General features: G+C 40.8%; 1 protein-coding gene across 5 annotated transcripts in view; it reads right to left on the reverse strand.

Moving 5' to 3' along the window:
• Window positions 1-3,982: 3,982 nt before the first annotated feature.
• PTCH1 (patched 1) overlaps window positions 3,983-15,424 on the reverse strand; it is a 73,612-nt gene continuing 62,170 nt past the window's right edge. For 4 of the 5 annotated variants that reach the window (XM_080573033.1, XM_080573032.1, XM_080573031.1 and 1 more), the window contains 5 exons: window positions 15,237-15,379; window positions 12,159-12,258; window positions 10,519-10,773; window positions 8,901-9,430; window positions 3,983-7,239 (listed from right to left, as the gene is read on the reverse strand). In XM_080573033.1, the coding sequence (XP_080429159.1) occupies window positions 8,903-9,430; window positions 10,519-10,773; window positions 12,159-12,258; window positions 15,237-15,379 (1,026 nt within the window). In that variant the 3' untranslated portion in view covers window positions 3,983-7,239; window positions 8,901-8,902. Of the gene's footprint in view, window positions 7,240-8,900; window positions 9,431-10,518; window positions 10,774-12,158; window positions 12,259-12,444; window positions 12,462-15,236; window positions 15,380-15,424 lie in introns of those variants that run through there. The other variant, XR_013943200.1, reaches the window with a different exon arrangement.

Consider the following 15,424-nt stretch of genomic DNA (forward strand, 5'->3'; position numbering starts at 1 on the left):
TACTCGGACATTTTAAGGGCTAAAAATAACTCATCTTATTTACAGTTCCATTTCCTCATTTGATTCAATGTAGGCCTAACTGAATGAAACAGCAACTGCATGGTGCTCACAGAGTTCATACCATGCATACTTTTATTCCATTCATTTAGTTGCACAAGAACTTTGTTGTCAGTTTGGTTTGCAAATCATGAGAAGATGAAAGTGAACAAAAAGAGGTCCTCCCTGCCCTTTTGCCAGATAGAAAGCTCCGTACTACTAACTCCAAAACGCTGCTTTTTTCCAGCTGTTAGATGTCATCTGAAAATTTGCATAGGTCTGTGGTACCATACAATAACACTCTCCCTTAGCGTTTGTAACTGTTTAAAGTTGAATGCGTTTGTCCTCTAAAGTCTCGCAAAATGCTACAGAAGCTTATTAAATTGGATACTAAAGTGAATATTCTAAAGTTAAAATACATAGCCTGCTTAATATGATTGCCTAATTGGGAAGCAATAAAGTGAAAGAGGGTTTGACCAAACTACCTAATGGCAAATGCTAGTTATTTAGGGTGAAGGTTGTGAGCTTCCTATTTACACCAGTTACTCTACCGAAAAAAGGTACTCAGATCCTTTACCTTTATTAGAGTTAGCAACTAATAAAACACCTGCTCTCTTGTTTAATGAGAAGAAACAACCCATTTGGCTCATAATAGGGATAAACTGTAATTACAGATGTGTTACACGTTTGATAACTAGGTAAGGATAAATTGGTATTTTAGCCTCGAGATTACTCATGTAAATCCAGCCCATCTCAAAGGTCGTTTGTCACTTAGACTCGTAGAGTCACAGAATATCCCCAGTTGGAAGGGACCCACAAGGATCGAGTCCCACTCCTGGCACCACACAGGTCTACCCCACAATTCTGACCAGATGACTAAGAGCACAGCCCAAACGCCTCTTAAACTTCTGCTTGGTGACTTCGGGAGCCAGACGTGCTGCCGACAGTGCAACACCTGGGCAGGAGCAGCACGCTCTGGTGACAGCTCTCCTGAAGGAAGGTCCCCACGTGAGGCCCTGCCAAGGTCCGACAGGCCTGGGAGGTGCAACCCCTCCTTCTGGGCAGGACAAAACATAGGTTGCGAGGGAGGGAGAGAGGAAAGATTTCCATTAGCCAAAGTAACATAAGATGGAAAAAGGAATCATAATAATGCTCTTCCTGTGAGCTCTTTCTAGTTACCAAACGATTCTTGTTTAATTCCTTTCTCTTCCCCTCATCATTCAAAGGGCTGGCCCGACATTTCTCCCTACAGGCCTGCTCCCCAGCATGACGTTCAGAACAAAAGGTCTGCCAAAATGGACAGCACCTGGAATAGAGAAAAAGTAGTCAGTCTTACCCAGGCTCTACAACGCATTGGCCAGGCCCTTCTGGGTCTCTGAAATCAGATGGTGGAGCTCTCTCTCTTTCAGAGCACTCAGGGTCTCTCCCTTTCGGCATAAATCACTTTGCAAACACCTCAGCAGACGGGGAAACCCACCTAATTCACTCACCCGTGAATGAGGTCTGACCTATGCCTCCCAGCCCTCCCTTATTCAACCAAGACAGAGCCCTCCCGCGCCTAGGAAGCAGCTTCCAGCCTCCAGCTTCCAACACTCCTCCTCTTCCTGATCTGCCCTGGTTTATAGCTTTGCTTCCTGGCAGGTTTTGTAAGGCTCTGGTGTCTGCAGGCAGCCGGGGCCCTGCAAAGGCAGCCCCACTGCAAAGGCCTGAGCTCAAGGGGCTGAGAGACCAGGCAGAAAAGCCGAGGGGTTGTGCCCTGTTGTGCAAAACCGTCTCCACCGTGTGAAGGTGAGGTCCTTATTGAAATCCGCTGGCTCAAAGGCCCTGCAGCTCCTAACTGGCAGGGTGAGCTAAGCCTGGGGAAAGGCCTGCAAGGAGGCATGAATTAGCAAGACAAATTAAAATGTATGCTGGCTTGTATGTGCTGCTTCTTTAGGCGAGCTGTTGCAGCACTTTAACTAACCCCAGGTAGATAGAAATTTCTTTGTGCAGCCTTACCCTACCTCAGTGCTGAGCAGGTACGGCTACCAGGGCAGCACAAACATTAGCGACCTGTCTGTGCAGTTACAGCTCTTAAAGGCAGGGTGGAAACGTCTCTAAGAAAAGCTACTGTAGGGCAGTGAGAAGCTCAGGTGCCGCTGTAGATGATGCCACTAAAGGCAGCCAAAAATCTGAGATACAGATTTTATTTGCTTACATACTACCTACAGAGTCAGAATGGTTTCTGCAGTACCAGCTATGCCAGTATGTATGTTTAACTGTTTTGTCAAAGCAGCAGTACTGCTTCAGTTTTGTATGCAATCACCTGCAATTAACCATGCAAAGCTGAAGTGGGCAAGCATTTTTTTCAAGCCGCTCAGGCTGGGTAATGCAGTTTCCTGGCCTGCATCCTGTTCTAGCAGTGAGGTTCAACATGTCTGCAACAAAAAGGACAAGAATGATTAAATGGAATAGGGAAGTAGTAATTGTTCTCATTACTTGCAACAGCCATTAAAAGTAATTACAATTTGGCAAAGGTGGTTTTCAGATATAAAGAGTCGGTGTCTCAGATGCTCATTGGGAGTGAAACTTAACAAAAATGAAACACCTGTTCATACATCAGTGCTGCTGCAGTTTAGCAGCATGCAGCATTCCTGAAGCTGTTAAATACATGCATTACGCCAACAAAAATTTGGCCACATGTTTACTTAAGGCCTGAATAAATATGGCCGATCTCTGACAAAAATCTGATTAAAGTCTTACCTGGGGTTAATAAGACTGACAGCAAGAAGTGTCGTTTATAAGAAATCTACACATGACAAGTTGTGTAAGGTAAATAGCTTCCATTGATGTGAAATGGAATTTTGAAAGAAAAATCCTGTGCTCTGACTGGAAGAATGTATTGATTTATTCCCATCATCTCTGGTCTAGCGAGCGGAGCTGCTCCCATGCATAGCTGGGACACAAAGGGCGAAGTCAGTGATTTTAGCTAATGCAGGATCTCAGTGGACGCTGTTCTCATGGTGTGTAACCCGCTAAGGCCAAATATGTAATCTGACTTAGTCTGGCCAGTTCCAAGCATCTGATGGAGAGTAGCGAAAATATGTGTAGGAGTTTGGCAGTTCAAGTCCTTTAGCTGTATTTTTTTTTTCTTTTCTGGCTAAACTTTCAGAAAACATAAAGAGTTGTGTTTGTATTTCATCTGGCTGTGAAAAGTAGAGGCTGAATTCTAAGTTATGCTGAGACTCGCTTGAGCCTTTTAAGAAATTCAGAAGACTCATGATAAACGCATGTAAGGGCTGTAGGATGAAGCAGAGGATTGCTGCCTCTATGGTACTCTCCTTGGCGCTTGCACGTAGCAAACCACGTTTATGGTGCAAGTGGCTTCTGACAGAAATGCAGTGGTCTCTCCTCTTTCCCAAGCAATGCTTGCATGGGCACAGGGAACTGCAGTCTGGCTGGCAGTAGTTGCTTGCATGCTTCTTAAGCCTCCCTTCTCAAGGAGCACTGTAGTTTTTAGAACCCCAGATTTATTTATGTATTTATTGTTCCATCAGCTGGAAAAAGTAGGCTATTTCTCTAATCCAATTTAGGGAATGAACCAAAAGCCGAAAAACTTTCCCCTACTTCTAAACCCAAATAATCTGTGCATAAGCTGCTTTGTGTTCAATGTTTATACAAAATGGTTTTCTCAGAATGAGAATGAAATGTGTAATCCAGCCCAAGCCCCATGCTCCTAACATATAGAAGAAGCAACAGAATCAACGGATAAGCACCAGTTTATCACAATTTAGGCACAATTTTAGAATTGGCTCCTGCTACAGAGTGGGCCAAAACTGAACCTCCCAGATATGTGAATCCCCTAAAACACCCCAAATCCATGCTTCAAATCAGTATAGCTGCATGATTGTATCTGCACAGTTGACCAGTACATAAAAAAAAAAGCATTCTATAAACAAACAAGTCCATAAGCAGTAAGTTATAATATTTTTTTATTCATGTTAGAATTTCTATCAGTGTTTGAACATTAATATTTAGAGAGTTTGTAAAATTTCCATTCAAAGTTTAAAATGAGAACCACACTAGATCACAAATGGTAACTAAAACACAGTTCAGAATTGTATGAATATTCACACTCTCTTTCTCTCTTAACACTGTTAAACACTTTCTTTTCTGCCAGGGGGTTTACAAGGAAAAGTGTGCACCGTAATCACATCTCAGCAGTGTTCCAAAACATAATGGTATCATCATTACATATAACTCTTTAAAAATATACTTCTGTCAAAAGACTTGATGACTACTATGTACACTACAAAAATAAATTTTCATATAAATAAATTATATGGCATAATTTTATCTTTGTAACTGAAATGACACAAACCCACTCCTACCAAAACAGGCAGGCAATGAGACCCAGTTTGAATATTTTTTTCCTTTTAACTCCTTAACGCTAAAAGCTACGACGAGTCCTTAATGTAAATGTTATATACTCTTTCCTATTTAACATTAGTAAGCACTCTATACAAATAAAAATCCATTAAAAAGTAAAAACATAGCTGTAATAGTGTTTCCAATAGAAATAAAATCCCTGCATTTTGTTTGTTATAAACTGGCATGACAAATACTGTAAGAAAACATTCTTATGATACAAAAATATAAATATCACCCATGATTAAAAAAAAAAAGTTTAAGACAAAGCCAAAACAGAACAAATGTTGCCAGCCACTGAGTTCAACCTTGGCCAATGTGACTACTAGAGGAGGCGGCGCACACCGTGCACGAAGCAGCAGACAGCTCACCCTGCGCACAAACGCACGGGGGGTGGGAGATGCTGAGGCTCTCGCCGCCGCCTCAGAGGAAGAGGAGGGAGGGAGGAAGGCGAGGCGAGGCGGCCTGCTGCGGCCATGCCGGCGGCAGCGTCAGTGGGAGGGAGCCCTGCTGACCTCTGACACAGGAGCGCGCGCACTTGGCAGTTGAAGGTAGCTTCCAATTAGTATCATACAGTTTTGTTGCAGAGTTTTCATGATCTGAGGTCACTATGCTGCTAGTGCTAAACTGGGGCCCCTCGTCTTTTTGCCATTAAGAGTTTTCATGCTAAGACAGTGAACTGGACCAGTAGGCAGTTGCGACATTAACCCTTAGTGTACGTTGAAACAGTAGCTTATGTATCGCGGGAACAATACCAGGCTCTCACCTGCTCTTCGAGCGTTCACATTGGAGATCTGTAAACAAGTGCCTCATATCAAAGTGTTTTCAAGTGAGCAAAAAAAAAGGCATGGAAATTTGTGCATTCTAGTTATCCCCATTTGCTGCGCTAGGAAGGTCTGTGGGCAAAGATAGACTCCCTGAAGCCACTGGAGAAATACCCTTTCCCATCAAAGAACCGGCCACTGCCCTTCAGGCATCGTACTTGAAGAAAAGCCTCACCAGTGCTGTATTTAGAAAGTGAATATTGGTTGCGTTTACTTGGCTCCGAACACACATTTGCACTTCTACCTGCTCTAAAAAACAACTTGTAGAAGGGCAGAAAAAAATAATGGAGAAAGCGGAGGACAGAGATAATGAAAACTTTTCTTCTAGTATTTTAATCTAAGGTTCTCCATACTTAGGGTTTGTTTCCAACCAGAACACATATTGTTGTGTTTTTGTTTTTTTTTTCAGACCCTTCACCTGCAGCAATCCATCTTTAGTTAAAAAAAAATAATACAAAAAGCTAAATTAGTTTTGCAAAGAGATCCCCATTTAGCTGTTTTAATTAAAAGTGCCAATGCAGCATGGGAAAATACAAACAACAGAGAAAAGAACACCCCAGGTCTTGTGTGTCATTAATTACAGTCCTGGACCCAATAGAAAGCCATTTATACTTAATAAGTGAAAACAGAAGTTTTATATATATATATATATATATATATATTTATCCTTCCATTTGATTTTTATCACTTACTATTAACTTCTTTCCTGCCATGAAAATAAGGTGACAGAAGATACTGCTTTGAATGCTATAAGGACAAAGCTGAGCTGTGGCTCACCATCAGACAACTCGATTATTCAGCTTCTAATGCCACTCATAGTTATTAACAGCATCAAAATACGGCATGTGCTCATTGAATTTCTGTAACCACCAGCACCTCTCAATATCCAGCACCTTTGGAAGTGACAAAATAATATAGTTTTTGCACTTACCTGGCACCTTTTAAAAAAGTATCAAAGCACTTCACAAACAGTAATTAAGCCTCACAACTCTCTCGGAGGTAGGTAAGTATAATTATACCCATTTTACAGAACGAGAAACTGAGGCACAGGGCAGTTAAGTGACTTGACCAAAGTCACGTGAACCAAGTCATTAATAGTGTGGGAAACAGAACCACAACACCAACACCCTGACTCCCTGTCTTCTCTTCTATTTTATCCTGGGCCTTTGTTGATGGCAGTCTATGGTACATGTTGGTAAACAACGTAGTTTTCAGTACTGCCTGCTAAGAGGGAAAAGCAGACTCACATCAGCATTAGTGGGTTTATAAGCCCACTAAAGGTTACCATACAGTATAAGAGAAACTACAGTACATCAGGAACACACATACACAGGCATGCATAATTCCAGATGCACACATGGATACACACAGCAAAACAAAACCTGCACATAGCTAAATCTATTTAAGCCTCCAAGATTAACGTGCTTTTCTTCATATCTGCTTATTTTAAAGAATTATCACGCATAGCGTGTTTGAAAGTTAACAGTAACATTTCATACTACCACAGGGTTGTGATATGCAAACTTAAAATATTTTAAACAGACATGTAACTTTACAAAAAAATCCTATTACATAAGCAATATTTGCATAGAATTATACAAGTAAATTATACAATATTTAAGCAGCAGCAACTTATGCTGAAATTTAGAACTAGATTAAGCTTAGTTGTGGCACAGAGATCAATGTACAATAAGTACAGAGCACAAACAAAAATGTCCCCACTCTATTGTCTGAAGGCAAATGACTCCAGATTATACTACTTTACATTGATTTTTTTGTATATTACATATGTGTACATCTTTTAAATACTTAAAGAAATATTTAACAAAATAATACAATAGGTTACAGTAACAGTGAACTGTTGTCCTGATGCAGCATGTCCTTTTCTATAACTTCAAGCAGTTCTTCTCTTCAAGCAGTTCTGGAAATACAGTTTTCCATCTTTGGCCTCTTCTTTGCTTCAGTTATCACCCTTTAAAAATAAAGAGGGGGAAAAAAACAACAAACCAACAAATAAACATTCATTACAGTTGAAGAAAAACAAGCAAATCAAGCTAATCTAAAACTCAGTTCATGATTCTTATGGTTACAGTCAGCAGTCAGGTAACGTGGGCTCTTCTTTCATTTTAGTCATGAACTTCCTGGTAAAAAGATACTGACACCAATTAAATAAAATGTAGATGCTTTCATTTCAGAGTGTACAGCTTTAGATACCTGCCACAAATTTAGTCGAAATGGATGCTTCAGGGAGTAATAAACTGTATTGGATACTGGGCACAGTTAAGACTCTTGCATTAGCTTGCAGTTAAACCTGGAAAAGCCGAGCCCAAGTATTTCCTCATTCGATACTATTACTTGCAGTATTTCTAGTCTGTGAGGCTAAAGGCATTCAGGGCTATTTGAACTTTGAGATGCTTGGAGAGAAATTTTATAAATCAGAAGGCAATTTTATCACGAGCCATCAAAAATTTTTCATCAAAACTCTCTACTTATGTGTGTGCACACAGAATACTTCTACAGCCAAAATAAGATGGCTTGCTCTGATCACACTAGTATCTGTCCCTGAAAGCTCCGAAAAGAAAAGTGAGACAAAAAGAATCCACAGCTAACAATTTAACACTTCCTCTTCTCCCCAGTAGAGGAAGATTGAGTTAAAATACCGAGACATAGTTTTGAAGCCACAACTGAGTTTTTAAGTAAAAAAAGTTTTCTACTTAAAAAGTAGAAAGAGTTTTTAAGTAAAAAACTCAATTACTTTCTCCTCTTTGAAGCAGCACTCCCTGTGAGATTAGCGTAACATTTTCAGGAAAAAAAAACAGCATTTTTCTTCCTCAAACATCTGCTAAAATATCTTGTGTGTTCTAAACAGCACTATTTCCTGCAACTTTCTCTTGCTAGCTTTAGGGGGACAATGATATAAGTCTCAAGTAACACAAACGCCTGGGTGAATAAGGGGAATATTGTTTCATGGGAACACATTAAATGCCCTTGAAGGTCAGCTGTGAGCTACACAAATCTGTGACAGCCACTGCAGCTACCCTGGCAAGAGGGAGAGCTTGGCCAGGGGACACCTCCAGGCTGTGAACGGGCAGGGCAGGTCCCTGAGCACAGTGAAGGGGACACCCCACAGCTCAGCAGTGCACTAGCCAAGGTCAGGCCTTTCTGCCTCCCTCGTTCAGCCCATCTCCCATCTCTCTTAAAGCAGATAGCAGTTTTACACTCTCCCAGACAATGTCATTCAGTATTATGCTTTTAAAAGGCAGAAGATTCAGTAATCAGAAGACAGGATCTGTCAACAGTAAACGTAATCACACAGCTCTGAACATAACACAACGTATCTGCTTCATTCTCCTCATCTGGTAAACCGGGACCGTACTATGTACTTACCCACTTTGCAAGGTGCTTGGAAATAACTCATGTCTGGACACCTTATAACTTCTTAGTACTGTAAAGTGCTATCTCATCCAGTGTAAAATGTACTATCTTCACAGTCAGCAGATTTACGATGAACAGGAATCAAGAAGTACGCCTACCTGAAGGTAAGGTACTTCAGAGAAATTTTATCTTCCCCCTTTCTTTTGCACACCATTGCCCAACATAGGCAAAGCTCACAGCTACAACAGACAGACCCACCTTTACACTGAGCTTTTGCCAGCTGTCCTTTCCTCACATTCGACATCTTGAAGCTCTATAACTTCTACTTTAGAATTTCTTCTTTCACACCGCACATTAAAAGGCACATGGGGGTCCTCGAACATCCCATGGTCAGCTTCATGGTACCCCTCGTAGGATGGAAAGCTTCCTCCCCGAGAGCTGTGGCTGTGCACAGCAGGGTGGACAGCGACAGTCACTGAAGCTGAGGCAGTCACAGTAGTGATAGGCTGGCAGTACGCTGGTCCCGAGGTGCCCATGGCACCGAACGCGGGGCTTCTCATGTTATGAGAACGAGCCCGGTGGCCCAGGCGATCCCTATTGCTGGGTCCTGAATGCCCTTCAGTAGAAATTTCAAAAGCGTCCCTGCGAGGACGGTAAGGAGGTGGTCGCAGCCCTTCCCTCACTTCCCGTTTGGGTTGTCTGCCCTGACGCCACGCCTGCTGTGTGCCGGCCTCTGGATTCGATTGTAATCTGGGACTTGACTGGTGCCTCGTCTCTGGCTGAACCACCTGGAAGATAGATGCACAGTCAGGCCTCTGAAAAAGCAAGGAAAACAAATGCCATGCTCTCTTACAGCTTACGCTAGGAAGACTTACAAGACTGCTGTCCTGGCTCTACAAAGGTCATGTTCTGGAGCCTTGTAACTGTTGATTTTTCCAAACAGTTTTTGACTGAAGTTATTAAAAACTGGAAAGTATAACACCACAAAAACACAGGACTACAGCTGAAAATATTATTATAGGCTTCCTACATAGTGGTCCATGTTTTCAAAAGGATGGATAAGAAGCACTTCATCTTAACTGATTCAGCAAACAGAATTGCAGGCATTTGGAAAAGGCTCTATTCCGTGCAGGGTACATACACAGGATGTTAGCAGGGTAGTTTGTATAGGCTGTAGGAATCTGTTTTCTGATTTCTGTAAAAAGCGTGAAGCACAGCAGCCACATCAGTCAATAAACCGTGACCAACTTCAAATGTGGCTCTGCTTGTACCTATTTCTAGGCCTCTGCTGAACAAAAACAGATCCACATTGCAGCTCAGCATGCAGCATCAGCAGGGGTAGGAGACAAGAGCTTTTTCACTTTCCTTTGAAATTGCAGTTATGCCAACCCAGTAGCAAGATGCAACAGGCCTGAGACTTGGTACAACCCTGAAACGGCTTTTTTCTAGGCTGTATTATTTTTTCTTTCCAAAGTTTGCTGTCAGAAAGAGGTATATGAGATGGTGATCCACGAGGAGGTGCACGGAAGAGGTTTGGATCTCTTTATCTCTCCCAATTCTAAGAGGTCATCTAGAACAGCCATCAAACAGACAGAGAGCTCTCTCTTGTGATCGGTGCCAATACGATGTAACAACAATTACACATCCCGGAGACCTCAGCCCTGGTACCATCACCTTATACCCAACGTGATTCTAAAGTGAGGATAAGAAAAGCCTTCACTCCCTGTTTATAAGTACTCTAAGTTTTGGCACAAAGTCACGAAGCATTATCAGCCAGAAACATGAAAAAATCTTCCACAAAAAAATAAATACATTTAAATAAAAAACCCCAAACACTCTTCTTGCCCATCCAGCAGCCAATATTTGAGATACTTACAGTGGATCTCGCAAAGACAGGATTCTCAGTGGCTTCCACTACCACTTGATGGACCGGTGCCCCGGGACCTTGGGTAGCCTCATAATGATGGAGCTCTTCACTGATGCCTGACACTGTGGTTTGAGAGCTGTACTCTGAGTCAGAGGAATCTGATCCATTATTTGTGTGCCCAGGTGGCAGAGCAAACCTCACGATGCTGGGGGGTGGCTCAGGAGATGGTGTGGGTAATCTGTTTCGTCCATTGGCTGGTGAAACCTGGTGATGACAACGCTAATTATAATTACAAGCCTTCATATGATTACAAGACATATGATTAGCATTACCCTTTTAATTGTGATCGCTTGATACAAATGTTCTTCTGACGAATACACCTTTCAATGCTGTGAGAACCCTAGCACCAGTTTTCTGATGAACATCTGTACTAATGTGAAAAACACGCATGAAAGTGAGACACGATCTCCACCTGCAGATACGTATATGAACAGGATGACTGAGGTTCTTCTAGGTACTGTTGTTTCAGCAAGTGCACGTATGTGTACGGGCACGGGCTCTTGCAGTTATAAATACAGAAGTCACCTGTGGGCTTCCCTCCCCCTGCAGCATACACTAACCGTGGCTTTATAAATTGCCTCAAACGTGTGTATAGTATGGTTCAGTGACTATTTGCAAAAGGAGACAGGTACACACTTAACAGGACACAGTGGTAATAACATGTACATACTTACTGTTTGAATAAGGGACAGGCTATGTATGCGTACTATTGTGAAGGTAAGAGATGTCACACTTGTCAAAAATGTTTTACTAATTCAAAAAAAAATACATCTCACATTACTAATGCTACATATATACCTTGTGTTCTACTTTTATACACACACACATACAGCCAAATGAAGCGTGGCATACTTATCCTACTAATGCATAATAAAGATTACCCTGTGTAACACAGTAATTGTGTTAACGAGAGTGTACAATCAAATACAAATTTGATAGCTATGAATCCTTTTTTTTTTGCTGGACTTGGGCTTCATACTGTAAAGTCATCGACATTTAAGTGAACCCTCCCATCCATCAAGAACCTTGCTCGAGCCAAGAGCATTCTGCAGGGAGGGGCAACTGGACGGGGGGACCTTTTGGCAGACTTCTGGTCATGGTTATAAAGGTGTGGTCTGTGGACCACCACTGGTGTATGTTGGCCCACACAGGCCTTCCTGGTGGTCTGCTCAGTTAAATATTTTGAGGAAAGCGACAGAGGCAGTGAGGTAGGAAAGGGGAAGGTATGTGTACAAAAGGAAACGTCCTTTGTGAAATATTGAGGAAAAGCCTAATTTTACAGGCTAGTTTTTATATCACGTTATGCTTTTAGAAGTGTACTTAAAACCTACATTCGTATCTAGTTTGCTGACAACCTCTAAAACAATACTTATTAAAAAACATACTTTAAAAATATAAGAATATTAAATAAACAAGAAATAGCAAATTTAATACAGATCTAAAATAAAACTAGAGCAAGAAACTTTTACATTTAAAAATCCAAGAAAATTTTAAAAATAAAGAGTTTCTAGAAAAGGGGAGTAGTCCTGGGAGGTGGGGTTGCAAAGACAATGTTATTATTTCTTCTGTTCTCTATGAGTTTTACTGACCTCAGGGTACGGTCCAAAGAATGAAAGAAGAACAGGAAGCAGCACCAATCCATTGAGAACTCCCAGAATGGTTAAGATTGCCAAAACAGCAAAGAAATACCTGAAGTGAGATTTCAGGGATTGGGGGGAAAAGAAAGGAGCCACAAATATTGTTAGTAATAAGGGATTACAAACTACCCTTAAATATATTAAAATAATACATTTATAAAATTAAGCCTCAAGTATTACTAATATTGTACTAAATAATTGTATCACTTTCTATATAGAGATATAGAGGTTTTTTTACCTTTTGTATCAGAGAAGCTACATTCCACAACCAAAAGTGTTAGTTCATAAAGGAAAGAAAAAAAAATTACATTTGTTAATTTCCCAGAATCTGGAAGCATGCAATGTTATTTATGAATGTGTTACACAAACACAAAAATATGGAATGTGCAGTGAATAGCTGAATGGACTGAAAGCACAAATACAATGAAAAGGGGCCCCCATTAGTGAAAACCCAGCAGAAGCAAACAAATGAAGTGAAGGGTGTAGAATTTAAACAATTTAGCCTAGAAGGAAAAGAAGCCCTCTTCTCGCAGCAGCTAATCCACTGTGAAATGCTTCTGCATCTTACAGCAGAATCTCTAATTAAATCTCTAGTGTATCAGGTAAGGCTTTCCCTTGCTGTTCATTAATCACAACTTTCCGCCTAGAATTCTGTGAGTTCCAGTTTTACCAAATAGCTCAAATTGCAACCTTTTTACAACACAGGAACCCGCTTTCTGCAAAGAAAATGCTGCCCATTCTATAGCGAGCTTCAGCATTGTACTGAGTAAGAGCACTCCACAATGGCAGAGCTGCATTGCAGGCTAATCTTTTGTTGAACAATTTAGCATCTCTGAATACTCTTGTTTTGCGTCAGCCAATTCAAACATAAAGGCTGAAGTACTATGGAAGAAGAGGAAAGTGCACAAGTGGTTGTCCTTTCCCACCATTGAGGGCTAAGGTCTGGGATCCTTCATGAATACCAAGGTAAACCTGTCAGTAAAAGGAAAGCCTTGCTAGTTGGTATTCGGCACAGCTGGGGCTCAGACTAAACTTAAGGCTGCGTTGTAACTAATGATTTCAAGGACTCGGTCTTGGTGAATTCCTGGAGGAGAAGGGGTAGGAGAAGAACTGAGGGCAAGTTTGCTACTAATGGGTCTGCTGATTACATTGTCTAGCTGGCAACAAACTTTACTGCCTCTGTCTTTCCACATTTGATCAAATATATCAGACTCCTGTAAAACTACAAATATCCTACTATTATAAACATTTTGGAATTTCTGATCTGCATTAGCAAAAATCAGCAAACCAATCTACTCCACTAACATAAACCACCAGAACTTTATACTGGGACAGAAATCAACAACAGGCATTAAAAACATTTGCATCTCATCCATCTAACACTAGGATAAACAGCAGGATTTTAGCTCTGACCACTTGGTGTATACAATGTCTGTTAATTTACTTAATCTTCCACATTGTTGGACTAATCTATCCCCTTCCGGAAGTTTGGGATCTTCTTCACCCACTATAACAATACTTGGGCTCTGATAGTTTATTTTACTGTATTTTTTTTAAACAGGGCAAACTAAAGTCAGATTGTGCTAGAAAATGAGAAACTGATGGCCCAAAAAAGTAAAATAACGTAAGTTGAAAAGTTGAAAGGCACATTTTATATACTAAGAGAATATCCAATCCAAATTTGGCATGAAGGGCTGCTACAATCATCCATTTGCAATGACACAAAAATATTCTTGCCAAAATCTGGTCTGTTAAGTAGGAAAGTAAAACACCAAATGTACCCCTGTAAATTTAGGTTAAATCTGTAAGTAACCTATATGTCAAACACCTCCATCTCTTACAAGATCAGCTCCTAAAAGAATAATTCTAACTTATTTGTTCAACACCAATAAAATAAAAAATCCTGACCTCAAAAAATGCCTGTTATACTTCAGGAGATGCGGTGTCTCTATAACAATAATCCCCATGCAGGTTTCATGAGGTCCAACTACAAACCTCCTGCCACCTTGCTTTCTTCAGATCTCTTATACACATAAACAAAAAATCCTAATGAGATTTAGCAGCCATTCTCTCAGTTCTTGCTTCTGATGTTTTGTTGCTGTTGTCAAGTGGATGTCAGCAAAGTCTGGTCATCTATCCAGCTTATGTCTACCTAAGTAGTTAAGTCATCTTAAAGACAACTTGTATTTGGCCCGGTTCTACCTCAGTTCTGTTTTAGGTCTTAAAATTTTTTTTTTCATGCTGTAGTTTGCCACAAAGAACCTGTGTTACTTCTAAGATTAGCCATTTTGCAGAGTTCCACAGGTTGTTTGGAATAGAATAGGATCTGTTTCACTGAACTTCTCAAATTCCCCTCAAAAGAAAAACTTGCTCTCCCCTCATACTCGACGAATTCACATTCTTAATTAAATCCACAAGAAACAGCCTGCCTGTAGTTCTAAACAGAAGGGCCTTCAGGCTTTGCTTTACAAAATTTTAATATGAAGTTCTGTGTTCATACTTATGGTTCCCTAGCTCCCAACCAGAGCTTTCTTTCTCTCCGCTTTCAGCACTGCTGTAAGCCTCGTATAACGACAGAAGGAGAAGGCCCAGAGAGCGACGCTTGTAGCACAGTTGCAGCACGTTTGTAGGTTCATGTGTCCTTTCAACATAAAATTTTTGTGCATACAAGAAGTCTGGAGGATCTAAAGGTTAAAGGTCAAACCCAGCTAATACCAGACAATACTCGCTATTTTGAACTGACTCAAATCCAGAATTAGCCAACTTTGCTGAAGAGGGCCATTTTTGTTTCCTTCCACGCTGGGAGTCAGATTTTCCTGGAACAGATTTTAATACCAGCAATGGAAACACTACTATGTCTAGCATGCAACAAGGAGTTAATAAAACAGAAGGAAAGCAGGACCATGATGTCAGCATGCTTGACACACCATGCATAGTAATAAAATGACAGACACACTGAAATGACTAAATATTGAAAGCATACTTATTTTTATTTTTAAAATAAAGTCAAGACACACGCAAATGCTTTACCTGACAATAAAATCAAACTCTGATCCTGCGAGCATTAACACTCCAAGCAGAGTGGACACAGCTCCATCCAGCACTGGTGCAAACATGTGTTCCAGGGCAAGGACAGCCCTATGGTTCTTGTCTCCTATGGCAGTTAAGAATGCCTGTAAAACAATGAAATTCATTTCATTACACAGATACATACAACC

This window comes from Anser brachyrhynchus (assembly GCF_964034855.1).
Source record: "Anser brachyrhynchus genome assembly, chromosome: Z".
In the NCBI taxonomy this organism is placed as follows: Eukaryota; Metazoa; Chordata; class Aves; order Anseriformes; family Anatidae; genus Anser; species Anser brachyrhynchus.